This window comes from Mustela erminea, chromosome 4 (assembly GCF_009829155.1).
Source record: "Mustela erminea isolate mMusErm1 chromosome 4, mMusErm1.Pri, whole genome shotgun sequence".
NCBI lineage: Eukaryota > Metazoa > Chordata > Mammalia > Carnivora > Mustelidae > Mustela > Mustela erminea.
This window is the reverse complement of record NC_045617.1, coordinates 70,033,272-70,056,129: the sequence shown is the minus strand read 5'-3', so window position 1 is coordinate 70,056,129 and position 22,858 is coordinate 70,033,272. Positions and strand designations below refer to the sequence as shown.

The 22,858-nt window shown below is 40.4% G+C and overlaps 1 protein-coding gene across 14 annotated transcripts in view; it reads right to left on the bottom strand.

The window, feature by feature from the left end:
- The window catches only part of EPB41L2 (erythrocyte membrane protein band 4.1 like 2), a 214,521-nt gene that overhangs the window by 71,482 nt on the left and 120,181 nt on the right, over positions 1-22,858 (bottom strand). For all 14 annotated transcript variants that reach the window (XR_004284947.1, XM_032339528.1, XM_032339522.1 and 11 more), the window contains exon 4: positions 9,053-9,157. Coding sequence is in view for 13 of the 14 variants with exons in the window: in XM_032339528.1 (XP_032195419.1) it covers positions 9,053-9,157 (105 nt within the window). In the remaining variant the exon portion in view is untranslated. The remainder of the gene's footprint in view (positions 1-9,052; positions 9,158-22,858) is intronic.

Here is a 22,858-nt window from a genome sequence, read left to right as displayed (position 1 = left end):
CATGTCACAAGAGAAACTATAAGGTAAAATAAGGAAATAGGAGTTCCTTTTCAAACATTTGCACTTTTCATCAGTGAGGATCCTCTATAGAACCCCTCTCCAAATTTAACTTTATCCTAATACTCTCTGCCTCAAGGACCCGAGCTTCTCCTGAACTCCAGCCACCCCCTCTCATGCAGAACGTGAGGTCCTGTCATCGCACAGAGTTCACCTCGTTAGACTTCATCATCCTACTCTCAGGTACAACCCCTTCCTCTCCTAATTCTCTACCCATTTATTTTCACTGCAGCTGCTCTTAGCTTCTTTTCTCCCAAATCGTTATCCCATTTCAGCTTCAGCATGTTCCCTCCCGGGTCCCCGTGAATAATCAGCTAGATTACCATTCCAGCGGCAGCTCCTATTTTCTAGCTCATCCATTGATCTTACCATAACCACTGCCAACGGGGAACCCCCACGATACTCCACTTCTCCATTACTACTCCCAGGGTGCAGAGGGCACACACCAATATATTCTGCTGCCATCACTACTGTATGAGCTCCGATCTCGGCTGCACTGTCAACAGCAATCCACATACTTGTTCTTAGTCGCCTGCCTCTCTGGGTCCCCAGTGCTACCCCCTCGTCACTCTTAGCAGAGGGTTCAGAGCTCTGAGCCCACACTTCACTTGACACAGACTTACTTCCGGCTGCACCACTCCTGGGCTTACTGCTTGCAGACTCAGGGGATGAAGCTGCTCGTTTTACTCAAGACTTACCCTCTTCTTGACTTCAGAGTCCTACATCATCATCCCTTTCCTCAGGCATCCCCACAGCCAAAGCCGAAGTTCTTTCCAACCAAGCAAATCTGTCAACCCCCCAAATCCTTAGTAAATGTGCTGTACTGTCCTATATAATAGGCAGCAGTCACAAGAGACTACTTACATTTAAACTTGAACTATTGAATAAAATTTCACTTCACTTCCTCAATCACACCAGCCATATTTCAAGGTATCAATAGCCATCTGTGGTTCGTGGCTGCCATACTGGATAGAGCAGGTCTAGAAGATCTCAGCATCAACAAGTTCTACTGGACGGTGCCGGCCTCTATTCTCTTGTCTCATTCTCCCACCTGACCTCTCCTCATAACCAAATTTTCTTAAATATCTCAGATTCTTTTTTTTTTTTTCTAAGAGTTTACTTACTTATTTGAGAGCGAGACAGTGAGCATGAACATGGGCTGGGGAGGAGTGAGGAGGTACCAGAGAGAGAGGGAGAAGCAGACTCCCTGCTGAGCAGGGAGCCTGATATGGGGCTCGATCCCAGGATCCCCGGATCATGACTGAGGCAGGCACTTAACCAACTGGGCCAGGCAGGTGTCCCACCCCACTCTCATAGTCAGTATACTGTTAACATTCCTCAGCCCTCACCTACCCACTTCCTGATCCCCAAACATCATGTAGCCAACACCCTACAAGTATTTCCAACTTAGCAAAATGAAAATGAGATTTTATCTCCACCCCCGACCCCAAACTGCTGCTCCTCCTCCAAAGTCCCTTTGTAAAAAAAAAAAAGTCTCCAACAAGCTTCCCAGCTACCAAGCGCCAAATGTGGGACTTATTCTGCCAACCCCTCCATCGCCCTCATGCCACAGAGATGGTGGGCCACAAAGTCATCTACAGACATTCCCTACTCAGTATTTCTATCTCTTCATCTTTCCTCCTTATGTCATGCCCTAGTTTCCATCACCTCTGGTCTAGACAACTGACCTTCCTGCCTCTGGTCTCAGTCCCCTATAATCTCCCTCCAAATCATCAACAGGTTACTTTTTCTGAAATGCAAACAAAAATGTCACTTTCTAAAAACCCTTCCTATCAGGATAGAAGTCCTGAGCATAAGATACAAGACCTTCCAAAAAAATGTTCTTTGCCTAGCTTTCCCAAGATCATCAGGATTCCTCATAAGGCACCCGAAATTTACCCATGATGTAAGTTAAATTCTGTGCTTGGAGCGCCTGGGTGGCTCAGCTGGTTAAGCAACTGCCTTTGGCTCAGGTCATGATCCCAGGGTCTTGGGATCAAGTCCTACATCAGGCTCAGGGAGCCTGCTTCTCCCTCTCATTCTGACAGTCCCCCTGCTTGTGCTCTCCTACTTTCTGTCAAATAAATAAATAAAATCTTTAAAAATTTTTTTTTTAAAAATAAACACTGTGCTTGCTGAGGAAACACAGCTTCAAGACAAGTACCCAGCTCCTCCTTCCAACTTGCCAGTTGCTCCAGGTCCCTCCTGTACAGAGACTCGGGGGCTACCGCACCCTGCAGCCCCGTCAAACAGCCAGAAATTTCTCATGCACACTGTCCTTGTTCACACTGGAGCTACTCCTTTTCTTCCGGGCAGAATGTCCCTTTTCTGCCCCCGTCCAGTATATTGGTCAAAATTCTCAATTTCTAGGACAGAATGTTATTTCTAACCTGCTAATATCACTTCTAAAATTCGTAGATTTGCCAATATACAATAATATAAAATTTTCAGACCCTTGTCAAGCTAATAAAACTTGCAAGTGTCCCCTAGCTAGTCATTAACAAATGTCCAGCTGATATTGAGGACAGGGAATATTAAATTGTGTCATTGAACTGAGATTACTAGAAACCTATGTACTCAGATAATATTAGCCTGACTGTCAAGGTCAGGTTTGTGTCCCTCTAAAATTTCTATGCTGAAATCTTAATGTCCAATGTGATGGTGTTAAGAGGTGGGGCCTTTGGGGGTAATTGGATCATGAGAGTGGAGCCCTCATGATCGGGATTAGCACCCCTTATAAAAGTCACTCCATAGAACTCCTTTATCCTTTCCACCATGTGAGGACACAGCAAGAAGACACGGTCTATAAATCCGGAAGTAGATCCTCACCAGATACCAAATATGCTGGCACCCTGATCTTGAACTTCTAGCCTTCAGAAATGTGAAAGATTTGTTTTGATAAGCCACCCAGTCTGGTATTTTGTTATAGCAACCCAAATGGACAAAGAAACTGACCAAAAAGTTTATCTATTTTCTGTCTCCAAATGTGTGAGGGATAAGGTTATATCCCACCTACTTAACACAGCCCATAACATAACGTCCTTCAGTATCCCATATATAAATAGCGACACGACTATTTTTAAACTGGGAAGAATGGAATCATGGCATAGCCAGTTAGCCTAAGTGGTGGGGTGGGTGGGTACATGTATGGGTGCCTGTGTGGAGTTAAGAATAAGAAAGACTGGATAGCAGAAAAATAGGATTCTTAGTTGGAAATTTGTCCCACAGCTAATTCTGACAAGTAGGAAAACGTCTTTGGGGCGCCTCAGTGGTACAGTCCATTAAGCATCTGACTCTTGGTTTTAGCTCAGGTCATGATTTCAGGGTCATGAGATGGAGCCCCATATTGGGCTCCGCAATGAGCTCGGAGTCTGCTTGGGATTCCCTCTCCCTCTGTCCCTCCTGCACAAGCTCTTGGGCGCTCTCTCTCGCTCTCCCTTTCTGCAAAAAATAAATAAGTCTAAAAAGGGGGGAAAGGGGATGTTGCTTTAGAGAAGCACTGGCATGGAATCTCACAATCAGTACTGGTAAGTCAAGATGTTCCTTAGATTTATTGATACTATTACAGAAACATCAACTGGAAAAACTCATATCAGGAACACAACATGTAATACTTTCCATCAACCCATATATGAAGTTTTGCAAGATGTTTTTAGGATTTCATAAGATGAAAAATCCCTCTAAGGCAAGACGACATTCTTCCATTTTTCCAGTCAGGATAGCTATAAAATAGTGTACCCATTTTTATGCCTTAACTGACAAAATTAAGAACGGTTTTTTTTTTTTTTTTCCTTCTTAGTTTACCTGGTTTTGAATCTTACCTTCAATTTTTACTGCCTCGGTGGCCTTGGGTGAATTATTTAACTGTTCTATGCCTCAGCTCAAAGTGTGCTTAACAATATCAACTTTTTAGGGCTGTAGGAGACAACATGTGTGAAGTCATAGAACCCTGCTTGCAGCATTGTGAGAATCCCAAAACGATCGGCTATTAATAGTCATGTTTCTTTTGTTTAGACATGAAGCTCACAAATTCACAACCCTGAGATCAAGACCTGAGCTGAGACAGGAGTCAGATGTTTAACTAAATGAGCCACCCTGACACCCATTCGGAATATTTTTTATGTCACTTTCTAATGCTAAAATGAAGTTATAAATAAGTATGCCTAACTTGGAGCCTCAATATAAATAGGATATTCCCGCCCAGAAATAAAACCACCACACTGAACTCTGGAGTTCCACCATGAGAATTTCTTCCATGCCAGAAGCCACTTAAAAAAAAAAAGGAGGGGGGGGGGAGGAGACACAGAGAGAGAGGGAGAGGAAGAGAGAGAATCTTAAGTAGGCTCCACACCCAGCACAGAGTCTGATGTAGGGCTCAATGTCACAACCCTGAGACCATGACCTGAGTCAAAATTAAGAGTCGATGCTTACTTGACTGAGCCACCCAGGCAATATTAGCACTCATTCTTTAAAATATATATAAAATTTACTTGTTCTTCTAAAAGTTATCTGACCTAAAGTAAACATGTCTTGAAATGACATTCATGATATACCCTACCATCCCCCTAACTAGGCCCTCCCCAACTCACTAAATGAGATCTCCATTCATCCAAAAATCTAGGCCTTACTGGTGTTATGTCACCAGATTGCTTTTACCTCCTTCCTCAATCTCTCTTAAATTCGTTATCTGACTAGGGCGATCTGGGTGGCAGTTGAAGCATCTGACTCTCGGTTTGGGCTCAGGCCATGATCTCAGGGTCCTAGGATCAAGCCCCATGTTAGGCTCCCCACTCTGCAGGGAGTCTGCTTGTCTCCCTCTGCTCACTCTGTCTCTCTCTCTCTCTCTCAAATAAATAAATAAATCTTAAAAAAAAATTCGTTACTTGTCTTTTGCTACCACAACTTCAACTGAGGCCATGTCCTCCTTTTGGTGAGCAGTGCTGTTTAACCCCCTCTCATCCCACCCCCCAATAGCTCAAGCCCACCCACTTTAGGTCTCTCCTTCCTCAAGCAGCATTCGCTCTTAGCTGTCCTCACCATTAATACCGTTTCCTATAGAGCAGTAACCAAATTTTGATAACCATATAGCTTTTTCTTCACCGTCTCCTCAGCTGGAACATAGTGGGGGCATCTGCGAAGATAGTCTTTGTCTTAACTATTTACTGCTGGATTCACAGTAATACGCTGGTTTGCATGCAGGGGATTTATTTATTTATTTATTTATTTATTTATTTATTTATTTTTTAAAGATTTCATTTATTTGCCAGAGAGAGAGTAGGCAGAGAGGCAAGCAGAGAGACAGGAGGAAGCAGGCTCCCTGCTGAGCAGAGAGCCCAATGCTGGGCTTGATCCCAGAATCCTGGGATCACGACCTGAGCCGAAGGCAGAGGCTTTAACCCACTTAGCCACCCAGGCACCCTGCATGCAGGGAATATTTTTACCTAGAGTTTACCATCTTCACTAATTTTTAGTATATAGTTCAGCAATACTAACTATACTCACATTGATGTGCAACAGATTCTGAAACTTCACCTTGCACAGTTGAAACTCTATACCCATGGAACAACAGCTCCCCATTTCCCCCCTGCCCTAGTCCCTGGCAAACACCGTTCTACTTTCAGCTTCCACGAGCTTGACTATGGATATCTCATATAAACGGAATCACAGTGCTTGTCATCTTTTTGTGACTGGCTTGTTTCACATAATGTCCTATAGATTCATCCATGTTATGGCATGTGACAGGATCTCCTTCTTTAAGGCTTGATAATATTCCATTCACCACATTTTGTATCTACCACATGTTGTTTATCCAATTCATTCATTGGTGGACACTGGCTTGCTTCCACCTCTCAGCTATTGTGAGTAATGCTGCAATGAACATGAGTGTGCAAATCTCTCTTCAAGATCCTGCTTTCAGTTCGTTTGGGCATATACCCAGAAACAGGATTCCTGGATCATATAGTTCTATTTATAATTTTTTGAGTGACCTCTATACTGTTTTCTGCAATAACTACATGATTTAACATTCCCACTACCAATGCACGAGGGTCCCAGTTTCTTCATATCCTTGCTAACATTTCTTATTTTATATTTTTGCTAGTGGTTATCCTAAAGGGTATAAGATGGCACAAAGGCAGTATTTAATAAATATTTGTTAATGTCTAGAAAGACTGAGGCTATAAAAATAAAAGAGTGTGGAGCTCCTAGAGTAATGGGAAGAAGTTCTGAGAGTACTGGGAAGAAAGGGTGACACAAATGAGATTTGTGCTAAATGTCTAAACAGCAGATGGAAGAAGTGGTCAATTCTCCTCAAGGGGGAACAGGAGAAATGGTAATGGAAAGCGGTCAAGGGGAATCCCCTGGAGTAGTGTTCTTAAATCTAAAGTAGGCATTCAAATAAAGGATGTTCCAAATGTAAAGAACAGTATGTTCAAGCAGATATGGTACAGACCAACAGGGCTCTTGTTAGGAGAGAACTTTGGTGTGCAGTGTATGTATGTGGGAGGTTAATGAGAAATGAAACAAACAAAGTAGGGCTTTGTCAGTCATACTGATTGGGTCAGATTGGATCCATTCAATGGTGCTAAACCAGGGAGTGCCAAGATCCCATATGCACTCCTGAGAACTCTGTGTAGCAACAGTGTGAAGTGTGATCCTAGGGGCCAGGGACCAGACCATTCACCCCCATAGAAGGTAACAAAATCGTCACAGCAAGAGAGGACAGGGGTCTAAACCAAAGCCAAAACTGTGGACCAAGAAAACTAGGCAAGGTATGTTATTGGGTAGAAAATACAGACCTCTCTGACTGATAAGCAGTGGAAAGAGTAGAAGTGACCAATATCCACTCTTCAGGGGACAGATGAAGTTTAAGGGGAAGAAGCCAGTTTGCTCTGAGACAACTGAGTGCAGTGTCCAATAGGAAGTTAAAAAGAGTCTGAGATTCAGGTCAAAGACATGGACTAGACACATATGTTGGAAGTTATAAAAATAAAAACTAGTGAATCCTACTATCTAAATACCACTCTTTCACATGTAAATCTAGGGTTGCAGAAATACCAGATGTCTTTATGTAGCATATCCTGTTTCTACTAACAAAATGTGTTTTTCTCATATTTTACAATATGCTAGATGGTTTCTCTCTTTCACAAAGTTTAAATGCTCTTATGACTCTCCCCATATGTAATCTCAGGAAAAAGTGGATAATGATGGGCAAATTCCCATCACTTCCTCTTTGATAGTTTTGAGGACCAGCAGAAGGGCAGAAGATTAGAAATATTATCAAGAACCACCTTTTCATTTCATGTCTAAAAGGAGCACCTAGTTTATTTAGTCAAATATCTAATATGTTACTACTTCTGAGAAAAGTATTCTAAACAGAATTCTAATAAGAATACTTGCATACTATTCTGCAGGCAGGCATGCAATTTAATTGTCTTTTGTTTAAATGTGGAATTAAACCACCAATTAAGTAGTAAAGCTTTAAGACTAAACAAATTGAGAAAACTTGATTTATATGTAATTATCACCCTAATTCCCTGTATTTCATTACCAGGACACATAAACAATGACAGCATGTGGGCAAATAAACTTCACCGCCTATGTTCCTCAACTCGCTATTTTGTTCTATTGACTGTGACAAAAATGTTAGATACAAGAAAGTAACGATCTCAGCCGGATCTCAGCGAGTTTCTCCACAACCTCAGTCTAATAGAGCTAAAAGGGCTTCACTCTAGGGTGCAACAGGACAAAAACTTTATCCTACACTCAGTATCTACACTCAGTCCTACACTGAGTGTAGTCCTACACTCAGTATCTTCTCCCCCAGTTATACCCCATTACTTAAAGTCAAGTAAAAGAGGAAACAGTCCTTTCTTAACAAGGAAGAAAGAAAGTGCTAGAGACTGAATGGATGTGTGAGGCCGCCCATACCCTTTGTAGTTGAAACCTAATCTCCAGTGTGACAATATTTGGAGGTGGGGCCCTTGGGAGGTGATGAGGTCACGAAGGTGGAGGCCTCGTGAACAGGAAGAGTAAGTGGTCCCCTTATAAAAGAGGCTCAGAGAGGTCCCCATCCCTTCCACTTGTGAGGACACAGAAGGCATGACCTTATGAACCAGAAAGTGGGTCATCACCAGACAATGAACCTGTGCATATCTTGATCTTGGACTTCCCAGCCTTCCAGCATTGTTGATAAAACACTCAGTCTATGGTACTACATTAGAAATGCCCAGACTAGTCGACTAAGACAGAAGGCTGCAGGTTAGTTAACTGCCAGACTGGATTAATAGCTCTCTCTTTAATAGTTCTGGTAAAACAGTTGACCGTAATCGTTCTCTCTTTAAAATTACATACAAAACTGAGAGGCCCTGACACTCCCTGGAATGCTAATGGTCAGCATCAAGCATTACAGCAGTCTGATCCTGTTGGGAAATTCCTGGAGCAGAACAATCTCAACACTCTTGATGTCAGGCAGAGTTACAAGGGGTCCCAACCGCTCGAATCTACTACCTGAATCTACCTCACCTCCTTTTTTGCTTCTCAGTAACCCAACAGCGCAGAGAATGCGTTTACCCCACACAGCCACCACAGTCTGTACAGCAAGGCAAACGCTCTCTCCCAAGCGTCCAGTACTCTTGACTTTCCTTCCCATTTGCTTCCTTCCCTGCTTTTCAGCCATGCTTAATTTCTACCATACAGGTGAAATTCAAGAGCTAAAAATCCAACATAAAAATTTTTAAATCAGTTCTTTCAGTCTCTAATAATTAACACCGAATAAGACATTCCATTCTCTCTGCTTACAGTATTAGTGGAAAAACATACACACAAGGGCAGTAAGTTATAGGTGATTCTCTTTGCATGGGTTTTTTATATTTACCAAATTTCTAAAACGGATATAAAATGTCATAAATTTTAAGGCAAAATTTTATACTGCATAAGAAAAAAATACAACATTTTTCTAAGAAGATACAAATAAACGTGAAATCATTTCACTTACTTTTTGCTCAGGGCTTTCCTGAAATAGAAGTCCAAAGTAGTCCTTCTCCAGAAGATTGAGATGTTCACACACTTTGTCAAATAACACTTGTCCCTTAGCACGTTTCTGAGGGAAAAGAAAAGGTATCTTTATTTTTCAAGCACTAAAGATTCCATGAATACTATAAATGAAGGAATTCACATCAGATAATATTTAGTGTAATATAAAATGTTTCCCAATCTTTTATAATACAAAAGAGCGACAAACAACTTTTTCACTTTAGAATCCTTGCTCTCCCCACCATATATACAAAGCATAAATTCTAGAATGAAAACGTGCTCTATGCTTTACTTTCTACTCCACAAAAATATAAAAAGGACTCAAAAAGTAAGGTGCTAGGAATTCATTTAATTTTAAAATAGTACAGAAATATGTCCAAACTGCCCCTCTCAATTCCTTAAGGTGGCTTATGTCCTCTCTACAAGGCATTCCCCCAGGAAAATTATCTGACCCTACTCTTCACTATATCTTAACATCATTTATCCCATCAGTACTTAGGTTTGATTTCTGTTCCATGATATTGGTAGAACAGAAATAAAATTGTTTTCAATTCAAGTTAGGCTTTCTCTTGATAATGATAAGACATTCAGTCTTCAAGACAAAACTTTAAGATACTAACAGAACTGGGAGAATAAAATCAGTTGCCTCCAAGGATGTAACATACTTATGCCTTAAATAGTTTGCTGTATTTTGTTTTGTTTTGTTAGGGCTCCCTGGATGGCTCAGTCAGTTAAGCGTGTGTCTTTAACTCAGGTCCTGGGGTCCTGGGATCAAGCCCCACCTCAGGCTCTCTGAGCCTGCTTCTCCCCCTCCCACCATCTCTCTCTTGCACTCTCTCTCTCTCAAATAAATAGAGAAAAGCATTTAAAAAAATGCTTTAAGAAACTGCTATCCACAGAGATATAAAAGACTTTAACAGCCACAGAAGAAAAGTTCATTTTCTAATCGGTGACAAAACATAAAGCAGTGACATTCCCAATTAAGATGCATACCCCTGGGCAGGCCCAACTGTGAGGTCTCAGACACAGGCCTCCCCTTACCCCGCAATGATATAAGCAGCTATTGGACCTCAAGTGAAAACCGAACCCGCCCTCAGACATTTTCATCCTCAAGATGAATGCCCTTACACTCTCAAAATGGATACTCATTCATTCATCCACTGTGTGGAAATAAATGTCTCTCACAGATGTATCTTAAACAAGGCAATAAGATATGAAGGACATTTAATGTCAAATAAGTACAACTCTGATAAGGGACTGCAAAAGGCAGTTTCAGAGAAACTCAATTCAAGGGCTGGTTTCTCTCTAGCTTTTTCTTCCTAGGCTTCGTGAAGTAGAGGTGGAAAACTCATGTCTGAAAGACATGCAAAGGATAATCTGGAACTTTCATTACAGTACCTTTTATAACAATGTTTCTTAGGGAAAAAAAAAGAATAGAATTATACCAAACAGTAGAGGGAAGAAGAATAAAAAGACAAATTATTTCAGCATAATAAGCACTGTACCTTGACCACTTACAAATTATGTGGCCAAGGAAAAGCCACTTACTTCTACTTGCCTTAATTTGCACATCTGTGAAATGGAGCAACAGAAGGCACCATGGGAGCAGTGAGTGCTACAAATTATTTCAGCATAGTAAGCACTGTACCTTGACCACTTACAAATTATGTGGCCAAGGAAAAGCCACTTTACTTCTACTTGCCTTAATTTGCACATCTGTGAAATGGAGCAACAGAAGGCACCATGGGAGCAGTGAGTGCTAAGTAAGCTATCAGACATCCAAGGAGCTTAGAACAGTGTGGGTGGCATACCGGGCTTAATCAATATTGGCTCTTATTATTAGAAGCTGGTGAGCTCTATAACATGAAAAGTGACTGATTTCACTTACATGAGATTTTTGGCTTAAGCTTTTACAGTGAAAGGCTCTCAATTTCATTATTTGATCTGCATACAATTATTAACCTATATAATTAAAATTCTGAGCTTAGAGGTATCTTAAATTAATTTTATGAGGAGAAGGGAACTCAAAGCATGATGGCTGGCTTTCCTAAACATACAGTAAAAACTATGTTCTTTTTGTAGGAACCTGGAATAGATATGAAGAGATATGGTTGCAAATAAAAGAATTTCTTTTTTTTAAAGCGAGAATGTGCACATACATGGGCGGAGAAGGGGTGCAGAGAGAGAATCTTAAGCAGGCTCCACGTTCAGCATGGAGCCCGACACAGGGCTCAATCTTGTGACCCTGAGATCATGACCTGAGTGGACATCAAGAGCAGGACATTAAACTGACTACCCAGGCACCTAAAGACTATTTTAGAGATAATCAATAATTTAAGATAGAATTAGTGAATTCTCAGACATGAATTTCAACAACATTGTTCACTTCTGAATGCCCAGTGACCAGAAAGCAGCCCATCATAACAGGTGGTCAAAAAATGCTTACTGATTCAACTGTGTAGTATACTATATGTAAAAATACTTATTTTTAATTAGATGATATTTCACCTCTTCAGGCTTCTAGTGACTGACCTTAGCTACAATTTCAGCATCCACTTTGTAGTTAGGAACCTTCCTTATCTGAGATGGCAAAGACAGCAATCAGCTACAGCTTAGACCACATCTATCTACTTGGACATCATCCCCCATGCATTTACGAGATACAAAGGACTCGCAGGGAACATTTTATCTACTATAAAACAGAGATTAACGTCTTATTTAGAAAGACACTAAAAACTCAGCAGAAGCTAATATAAGAAGTTGAACTTCAATCAGATAAAGTTCTCAAACTTATCATTTCTAAAAATGTCTTGCTCTATGTGACAACTACTTTCAAATGAGCAAACTACTGAAACCAGTTAGCTGTAGATATCATGAAGAAATGTCACGGAATCAAAAGGAAAGTCATACTATTTTATGGTAACACAACTTGAAATTAGGGTAAAAAGGATATTTCAGATAATAAATGTCTATGAAAATACATCTACCTCAGTCCAAAGAGAAAACATATTCCAACACAGGATCAGAGTGAAACTTCATTAGTAAATCATCCTTTCTCACTGGTTTCAGTTTCAAAAATAGAAACATGCTCTCACGGAGAGAATTCCCCTGAAGGACTAAGGGGGAAACATGCACAAAGCTCAGCACCACAACTGGGCGGTGGTGTGCTGGGCAGCCCAGAGGCAGCCGCACAGGGGGTGGAGTCAGACCCAGTCCCCTGGTCATTCAACAGCCTGTAGGCACTTTACTGTTACTACACAAGCGTGATGATAGGCAAGCCACTGAGTCTCTGTAACTGTAAAAGGAAATCACAAGTATCTCACAGCTCACTGTGAGGGCCAAATTTGCCCAGGGAGACAGTACATTCACCGTGCCAAATCAAGTGCTCTACTGGGCCAGCTGAATCCTGTTGGCAACTGTTCTTTCATTAGTCCACATCCAACAAATGCCAAAGTATCTTCTAGAGGCTCAGACTGCTTCTCTGCTATTCTCTCCTCCCCTTCTCCAGGAAACTGGAATTTGAAATGCTTGATTAGATCTTAACTGCACACAGATATTACTGAAGCTTCCATTCAACCTCTCCACCCTCCATGAACTCAAAGTCCGGCTGGAAGATAAAAATGCAGAAATACCGTGGGGCAGGTACTGAAAGATACAAATACCAAGTGATGAGTAACAGGGTCGGAGAAAAACCACAGCTTCACCAAGACTGTGGCATCTGAAATAATCTGAAAGGAAATTACTTCCATCACAAGGCAGAGAAAGAACATATTCGAAAGAACTTCTTTTTCACTCTGACTGTTTATAGAGTCTGATGGAGCCAATTTCTCTACAAAAGATACTGGAGAATAAAGTAAGAGGGAGAAAAATGACCCATCCATAATGGACAAGTCATACATAATGCCTGCCAGGTATACTGTTCCACTCTCAGAAGACTGCCAGAGCTTGCCAAGCTGAAAGGCTCCACACAGACTGATCCAGCAACTAATGTGTTTTAGTTCCCTTGTTAAGACATCATGAAACAATGATAAATAAGACATAGATGGTCCTGGAAAATTTACAGTCAAATGACAGAAAATAAAAAGGAAGTTCCCCGAGGGAAAACAAAGTCCTATGAATCTACCTCTCTAGAAATAACTAGAGACCTGGTCCAACTGGTCCAAAGAATACTAACCAAGGACCTATGATACAGCTTCATACAATAGCTCTACTCAAAGACAATATCTTACTCTAGGATAAAGATTATCACATACAATCACATCTTCCCTCAGCAAGTTTAAATACAAGATGAGTGGTATAAACACAGAGGTGAAGATAGTGAGAAAGCAATAAGCAGAAGCAAAGGGTATCAGGAGGCAGACTTCCAGCAGCAAGCATGTTCCACTGGTCCCACTAGTCCCATGAGATGTTCCATGTATATATCCCATCCCCCAAAAGGAAAGTAAGAGTGGGACATAGAAAAATTCTGCTTAACTATTATGCATCGAACTTCCTGTTTTGCATGCAAGATATCCTGAGAAGCTCTATGATGAAAAAAACTTGTTTACCTGACGTTTCCCAAAATTATTTGGCTAAATAAAGCACTATCTTATTTTAACACACTGCTTACTAACTTACTCTACATCAGAATTACTGTTCTACAAACCATTTCTCAAGAAATGAAGGAGAAAAAAAATTACCATTATCTGGCCCACCAAGCAGTTTTGGAGACTGGCATTAACATTTCTTATTACTATTAATATGATTTATTAAACACGTGTGCATGCACACACACACAGAGTTTACTCATTATCTTTTTGATTCAAAAATCTCAAAAAAAAAGAATTTGGTTTAAACTGATTCGGAATTGGATGTATCCAGCTGTCTGGGCTGAAGCAAATGATTCCCAAATATAAAATCCCAAGAAATATAACCAAAATAATCAAAGCATGCACAAGGAAACCCATCACTACTACTGAGTATTACAAGATAAGAATTAGATCTTCAGAGACTATAGATAATGGAATTCTCAAGTACAGAACACTTTCACCTGTTTAAAGAAATGAATATTATATAATATCAATAAATAACTATGAAAAATCAGATTCTGAAAAGAACCAAATAGAATATCTATAAGTCTATGCTACCTAAAGCAATCTACACATTTAATGCAATTCCTATCAAAGTACCATCCATCTTTTTCAAAGAAATGGAACAAATAATGCTAAAATTTATATGGAACCAGAAAAGACCTCGAATAGCCAAAGGGATATTGAAAAAGAAAGCCAACGTTGGTGGCATCACAATTCCGGACTTCAAGCTCTATTACAAAGCTGTCATCATCAAGACAGCATGGTACTGGCACAAAAACAGACACATAGATCAATGGAACAGAATAGAGAGCCCAGAAATAGACCCTCAACTCTATGGTCAACTAATCTTCGACAAAGCAGGAAAGAATGTCCAATGGAAAAAAGACAGCCTCTTCAATAAATGGTGCTGGGAAAATTGGACAGCCACATGCAGAAAAATGAAATTGGACCATTTCCTTACACCACACACAAAAATAAACTCAAAATGGATGAAGGACCTCAATGTGCGAAAGGAATCCATCAAAATCCTTGAGGAGAACACAGGCAGCAACCTCTTTGACCTCTGCCGCAACAATATCTTCCTAGGAACAACGCAAAAGGCAAGGGAAGCAAGGGCAAAAATGAACTATTGGGATTTCATCAACATCAAAAGCTTTTGCACAGCAAAGGAAACAGTTAACAAAATCAAAAGACAACTGACAGACTGGGAGAAGATATTTGCAAACGACATATCAGATAAAGGACTAGTGTCCAGAATCTATAAAGAACTTAGCAAACTCAACACCCAAAGAACAAATAATCCAATCAAGAAATGGGCAGAGGACATGAACAGACATTTCTGCAAAGAAGACATCCAGATGGCCAACAGACACATGAAAAAGTGCTCCATATCACTCGGCATCAGGGAAATACAAATCAAAACCACAATGAGATATCACCTCACACCAGTCAGAATGGCTAAAATCATCAAGTCAGGAAATGACAGATGCTGGCGAGGATGCGGAGAAAGGGGAACCCTCCTACACTGTTGGTGGGAATGCAAACTGGTGCAGCCACTCTGGAAAACAGCATGGAGGTTCCTCAAAATGTTGAAAATAGAACTGCCCTATGACCCAGCAATTGCACTATTGGGTATTTACCCTAAGGATACAAACGTAGTGATCCAAAGGGGCACGTGCACCCGAATGTTTATAGCAGCAATGTCCACAATAGCCAAACTATGGAAAGAACCTAGATGTCCATCAACAGATGAATGGATCAAGAAGATGTGGTATATATACACAATGGAATACTATGCAGCCATCAAAAGAAATGAAATCTTGCCATTTGCGACAACATGGATGGAACTAGAGCGTATCATGCTTAGCGAAATAAGTCAAGCAGAGAAAGACAACTATCATATGATCTCCCTGATATGAGGAAGCGGTGATGCAACATGGGGGCTTAAGTGGGTAAGAGAAGAATAAATGAAACAAGATGGGATTGGGAGGGAGACAAACCATAAGTGACTCTTAATCTCACAAAACAAACTGAGGGTTGCTGGGGGGAGGGGGTTTGGGAGAAGGGGGTGGGATTATGGACATTGGGGAGGGTATGTGCTTTGGTGAGTGCTGTGAAGTGTGTAAACCTGGTGATTCACAGACCTGTACCCCTGGGGATAAAAATATATGTTTATAAAAAATAAAAATTAAAAAAAAAAAGAATATCTATAAGTAAAACATGTTAACAATCAGTTGTAATCCAAATGGACAGAGTTTGACACAGACAGAAAACCAGTGACCCGGATGATGGATCTTAAAAAGCTACCCAGAGGGCGCCTGGGTGGCTCAGAGCGTTAAGCCTCTGCCTTCGGCTCAGGTCATGATCTCAGGGTCCTGGGCTCGAGTCCCACATCAGGCTCTCTGCTCAGCAGGGAGCCTGCTTCCTCCTCTCTCTCTCTCTCTGCCTGCCTCTCTGCCTACTTGTGATCTCTGTCTGTCAAATAAATAAATAAAATCTTTAAAAAAAAGAAAAGCTACCCAGAATGCAGCAAAGAAAGATGAAAAATATGAAAGAATTTCAGACTTGGAGGACAGAATTCTAAGGAAACCTATGTAGACCTCCTCATTCTAACTGAAGGGATACCTGTCCGGCTCAGTCAATGGAGCATGGGACGCGTGATCTCAGGGTTGTAACTTTAAGCCCCGAGTTGGATGGAGAGGTTAATTAAAAATAAAATCTTAAAAAAAATTTTTTTTTAAAAACCTCTAATTGAAAACAGTACAGAAAACACGTGAGAGGCAATATTAAAAGATGTAATGGGAACGCCTGGGTGGCTCAGTCAGTTAAGCATGTGAGTGGATTTCTGCTCAGGTCTTAATCACAAGGTCACAAGATCGAGCCCCACATCCGGCTCCACACTCAGCAAGGAGTCTGCTTTAAATTCTGTCTCTCTCCTTCCTCTCTTTCTGTACTGCCCCGCCGATGTGCACAGAAGCACTCTCTCTAAAAATAATAAAATCTTTTTAAAAAAAATTTTTTAAAAGACATAAAGGCTAATTAATGCTTAAAACTCTCAAATTAAGGAAACTACATGGGTCTCTAGCCACATAAAATGAAATCTAGTATTCTACAATCACTTTCTTCCACTATTTATTATTCTGACTCACTAACATTCAAAAGGTTTTGACATTTTTAAAAATAATACAGCAAAGCCATCAAGCCAAGAGGGAAAGAAACATAAGCTAAGCAACAAGGATTGACCAAAGTAAATTATAACAAAATACCCAGAGAAGTTACTCTTAAGCCACCTGAAACCGATCTGCTTTTGGACACTAACTCAAAAATTATAAATTTTTTTCTCTTCTTCTCTTATAAAGAAAATATACCCGATTATCCCATATTAAATACTATATACAAAATGTAATAACATGAAACAATAAGAACTCATTTGATAATCAAATTTGCCTGCATGTGCTCTGTCAGCAATATGAACCCCATGGCTCCCAACTTCTCTTTGCCTTCACTCTGTTCACAACACACTCTGCAAAGGCTAATTCTCATCATTCAGGGGAGGGGAACCAACACACAACTCATAATTGTAATATAGAAAGATGTGGGGGGTATGCCAGTAGAAATTGTTCCTTCTCCCCTCCAGATTCTTTTTTTTTTTTTTTTTAAGATTTTATTTATTTATTTATTTGACAGAGAGCTAGAGAGCACCAGTGGGCAGAGCAGTAGGCAGAGGGAGAGGGAGAAGCAGGTTCTTCGCTGAGCAGGGAGCCTGATGCGGGATCATGACCTGAGATGAAGGCAGTCACTTAACCAAATGAGCCACCCAGGAGCCCCCCATCCCCTCCAGATTCTTGTGAGTACCACACCTTTCAGAACAATCACGGATTCTCAACTATACTAGGAAAGATATTGCAGCAAAATGCTGTGACCTGGATCTGAATTGAGAGCCCTACTTTTTAACAGGGTATGTAAGCAGAGGCAAGTTACTTAGCTTTACCATGCCCAGTTTCTTCTCTCTAAAGTACAAATACTCTTTGTATAATAGTGATAATTAAATGAGGTGTATTTAAAGTGCTTAATAAAATATTTGACACTTTATATGGATTCATTAAAAGGCAGATGAAATCACAGGACCCTTCTGAGTTGCTCTAAAAATAACTGATTTTAAATATGATTAAAGAACTTTCACACTTATTTCATCCAATCTCGTTTCACAAATGAGAAAACTGAGGTTACAGAGAGTTTAACCTACTTCTCAGACTGATTTCCTGAATTTCTTTTGAATACCTGAATTTTTATTTGTGATATCCATAAACATTAGTACTCTATATTTCAATCCAGGAAGGCAATTTTCTCTCTTTTTTTTATTTTTTTAAGATTTTATTTATTTATCTGAGAGAGAGAGAAAAAGAAATGGGGACAGGGAAGGGGGAGACAGTGGGAGAAGCAGACTCCCTGCTGAGTGAGGAGACTGACACAGGGGCACAGGGCAATTACATGATGCAGGGCTCAACCCCAGGACCCCGAAATCATGACCTGAGCTGAAAGCAGACACTCAACCCACTGAGCCACCCAGGCACCCTGGCAATTTTCTCCTATTACCATTGTTTTGACTTTTTCCTTTAATAAACAATAATTTGGATTCTATTGCAGGGAAGGACTACAGATATGCATTTGCTAACCAAACAAAACATAGAGATTTTGTTTTACTATCTGCACCTAAGATACAGTACTACTAGCTGTCACAGCACTTTGGGGGTATTACGCCGGATAAAGAAGATTGTGGACTGAACAAGATATACTCTAAGTTTCTTTTTTTTCCTTGATATATTTCAAACTATTGAAACTCTACCTTCAGACAAATCTCCAAATTCTCCTTCCCTATGAAATCTATTCCAGTCTCCCGATATTCATCCTTCTCTTTCAAGCACTTTATTGCACATCTATGGTACTTATTCTTACATTCTACTCCTTTTCATACTACATTTGGAGACCGAATTCTTTAAGCAAAGTATGTCTTACTTTAACATCTCTTAGGGCAGCATTTCATTGAGTAACCAGCTCACTAGGAGGCCAAAATATATCCGCTGGATGGAATGGCTCGGTGCCACAATGCCAGTCAAAAACCTGGGAGAGCTGAGTCTAGAATTCAAGCCTCTGGATAGCAGGCTTACGCAATCTCCTGGATCTAGCTCATGGACTACCACCCATAGACACTCAAGGAACTAAACCAAACACACACTGCCAACTACATTCTGGGAGAAGAACAGCCACAGACCTACATTTTATCTTCATAATTTTACGTCGCACTTAAACTCTTTTTTAGTAATTAGAACATTTCCAAATACTTCTTGAGAACTAGAGGAAAGACAAAAGCAGAAAAGGGAATCTGCCTCTTCCTCTTAAGAGCCGGACATGCCCCACCTTCATAGAGCAGGGAACAGTGAGGTTTTATAGATACTACATTCCTTCACTAAGACATCAACTTCACTGTTATTTCCTCTTGCTATCTGCAAGCACACCTCTGCTTTGTATCTTACACTAGAATCTTTACAGACTATAATCTGTGTCAACTGCAAATCTAATAATGTAGCACCAAGTTAAACAATACCATATGACTGTTTTTTGTTTTTTTTTAAGACTTTATTTTTTATTTGACAAAGAGAGAGAGAGCACCAGCAGGAGGAACTGGAGAGGGAGAGGGAGAAACAGGCTCCCCGCTGAACAGGGAGCTTGACCTGGACAGGGGCTGGATCCCAGGACCCAGTGAGCGCCTAACCAATTGAGCTACTCAGGGGCCCCCACATCATAAAACGGTTAATAAAACTTGCCAAGAACACTTTCAAGAGAAATCTTTCTATATTAAACACCAACAAGCTTTACAATCTCTTTTCCCCTATCTGCCTCTCCCTAACCTCCTATAGCATGGACCAGCAATATAAAAATCAATGGGCTAAAAAATTAAACAACAAAAGAAAGCCCTTTCATCTACTTGCCAGGTTATCAGATTTTTCTTCATCTCTAAAAAACTACAGAATATATGAGAGCTCTCCCAAAGAGAAAAAAGAACAAGACAATTTAGATGGGTTTGAAATATGTTATTCAAGGGTGGGAAACCTAACTTCTGGGGACTTGAAAACAAAATAAAACAAAGCAATCCATGGCAGACCCAGCTAAAGAAAGGCAGGCTGGAATCCGAGAAGCTGAGCAAGGTCCCCCGAGCCTGTGCTGTTATTTGTGGCATTCGCTACTGAGGCCAAAACATGACATTTCTGGAGACCTCTCGACTTGGAGGAATTTGTGCAACTGCTTAGGCGGCAGATTGCAGCGGGCGCCACACACCACTGGCGCTGTGTAAAGCGCCATCGCAGTCTCCGTGTAGGCCCCTCCACACTGTCGTTATTGTGCGCTGAGGCCCCGGTGCTGGGAAGCGCACAATGCGATCCATACATGACAGCCCTTGAGCTATGTATTCTGCGCTCGCTCTAACTACACTATGCAAATATGAAAGGCCAAGGAAAGAAAGGTATGCAAAGAGCAAACACAACAACTGATACATTGTCATGTCAGTGGAGGAACTCAAAGAAAACCATACAGAAGAGGAAAGAGGGGGTCTCCAATAGTGTAAGGCCATCATTTTCCAGACCATTCTTTTCCTACCAGTCTGAGTGAGCTGTTGATACACCTCTGTCCCAAAGTCCATTCAAACCCCAACAAAAAGGAAGACACCATATGCAATTATTTTGTGTGTGTGTGTGTGTGTGTGTTGAAAATGTAATTCCAGAAATAAATGAGCCATTTACAGTAAAGAAAGATTTTTAAGTTTCCCTGATTATTCATAAGAATTAAGTTTGAAAAAGTTTCTCCAACTACTCAAAAAGATGTGTGTATATTATATATAATACATTATGTATGTATATATAAAATGTGTGCAAATATACACACATACATGTATATACACACACATATGTATCTTTCTTATTTTGGTAAGAATGAAAAAGTTTCCAAACCTTTTCATTAGTGAACAGGGAAACTAAACACACACACACACACACACACACACACACACACACACAGACATACAAACACACACCCACAGACAGATAAACGTGCATTAACAAGATTATGTAGCACATAGGGTTTTTTTTAATAAATCGCCATAAAGTATAAGAAACTTTTCTTATATAGTATTCCTTCAAGAGAAGGCTACAAAGAGAAAGGGGAAAAAAAACCTCTTAGAGGTCTTTACAAAATCTCTATTTCTTTTCCATTACACAGGATTCAGGGGATTAGGATAAACACGGAGCAAATTCTGCACGATGTGGACATGAACAATATAAAATAATGTAGTTTCAGATGCTAGAAATAAAAAGGTGAGCCTCCATGTTCTAGCTATGCAGGGTTTCCTTTAAAATTATTGCAGGATGTAGTTACTTGAGGGTATCATGACGTCTTTTCTGGTCTAGTATTTGTTTTTGTTTTAGTAGCAGCCTTTTTAAATTTTTTTTCTAGAGAGAGAGTGAGCACATGAGCATGTTTCAGAAATCTTTTTTCTTTTTTTAAGATTTTATTTATTTACTAGAGAGAGAGAGAATGAGAGGGGAGAGGGTCAGAGGGAGAAGCAGACTCCCTGCTGAGCAGGGAGCCCAGTGCGGGACTGGATCCTGGGACTCCAGGATCATGACCTGAGCTAAAAGCAGGCTCTCAACCAACTGAGCCACCCAGGTGTCCATGTTTCAGAATTCTTTTTTTTCTTTCTTTTTTTTTTTAATATTTTATTTATTTATTTGACAGATCACAAGTAGGCAGAGAGGCTGGCAGAGAAAGGGGGGAAGCAGGCTCCCCGGTGAGCAGAGAACCCGATGCCGGGCTTGATCCCAGGACCCTGAGATCATGACCTGAGCCAAAGGCAGAGGCTTAACCTCCTGAGCCACCCAGGCGCCCCCATGTTTCAGAATTCTTAACTGAGCACACGATTCATCTCATAAGCGACCAGGTAAGTTTAGATTACAAATGAGATAGAAAAATAGGTTTCATCTATACAATGTATGGTAAACAGCAAAATAACAAAATCCTGCTACCAATATTATAAACAAACAAACCAACCAACAAAACATACCATCAACCACAAACTCGACTCTATGGACATGGCCTTTTTTCCTCCCAAAGCAAATAAATGCTTAATTTTCAGCCTTAAAAGATAAAGCACTGAACCTTTAATCCCTCATTCACAATCACCTTCTGTATCTCTAAGGTGATTGCAGTTTATATCTCTGGCAACCAGAGGCTGTCATCACCTTTCAGGACGCAAGAATTGCTCACTGACCAGGGAGCACCCCCTGGGAGGACCTCCATCTCTACAATGCAGAGCAGGCCCGCTCCTCTGACCAGCATGCTGGCTGGGGGGTGGGGGGCAGGGCCCAAAGGTGGATCCCAGAGCCATGGCCCAAAATGGGGATGCAGAAAACCTCACCAGAGCCCCAGAGCCCTGGATCTTGAAGCTTGTTACACAAACTCTATTTGTTGATGAAATGTTAATATGCACACAGATTCCACACAAGGGATTTTACTTATTTTTTGGCTTTAACTAGATGAAAATAATAGACACCCCTGTCAGTTATAACATCTGTCAGTCACTCAGCTGTTCATAAAACATGGTCCCTTAAATGCCTTCCTTTTGTAATAAAAGTTTAATGAAACAGTATTGTAGTGTATGAGGAAGAATCACCCCAACCTCCATTTGTTCTAAGTGACTAGCAGTCAGATAGCCTGCAATATCTCCTATGCAAAATCCAACTATATTTCTATTCCCACAGTTCTGGTTTATTTTGGTGGTACAGTAAAGGAATTTATCTTTGAGCTCTTTTTTTTAATCTAACTGTTTATAGACAATGTCTCTCTTCTGACTTTCCAATAAGACGGCCTGGGACACTAGGGATTGGTTTATTCAAAATTTCAAGACAAAGTATATTATTGTCTTCAAATTTTGTGGGTTTTTTTCTTACTTGTAAAGGTACTAACTGAAGCTTGGAGTCTAAGGAAGTTCTCTAAACAACAAAGTCATTGTGACTATATAAGTGGTATCTGTGCAACTTATGGGCCTTCTAAATCACTAAATTACCGATAAAATATAAAAATATTGCCAGGAATTTATCCATGGCACGGGATTTTAGTATTTGCATCAAGAATTCAAGAAAAATAGT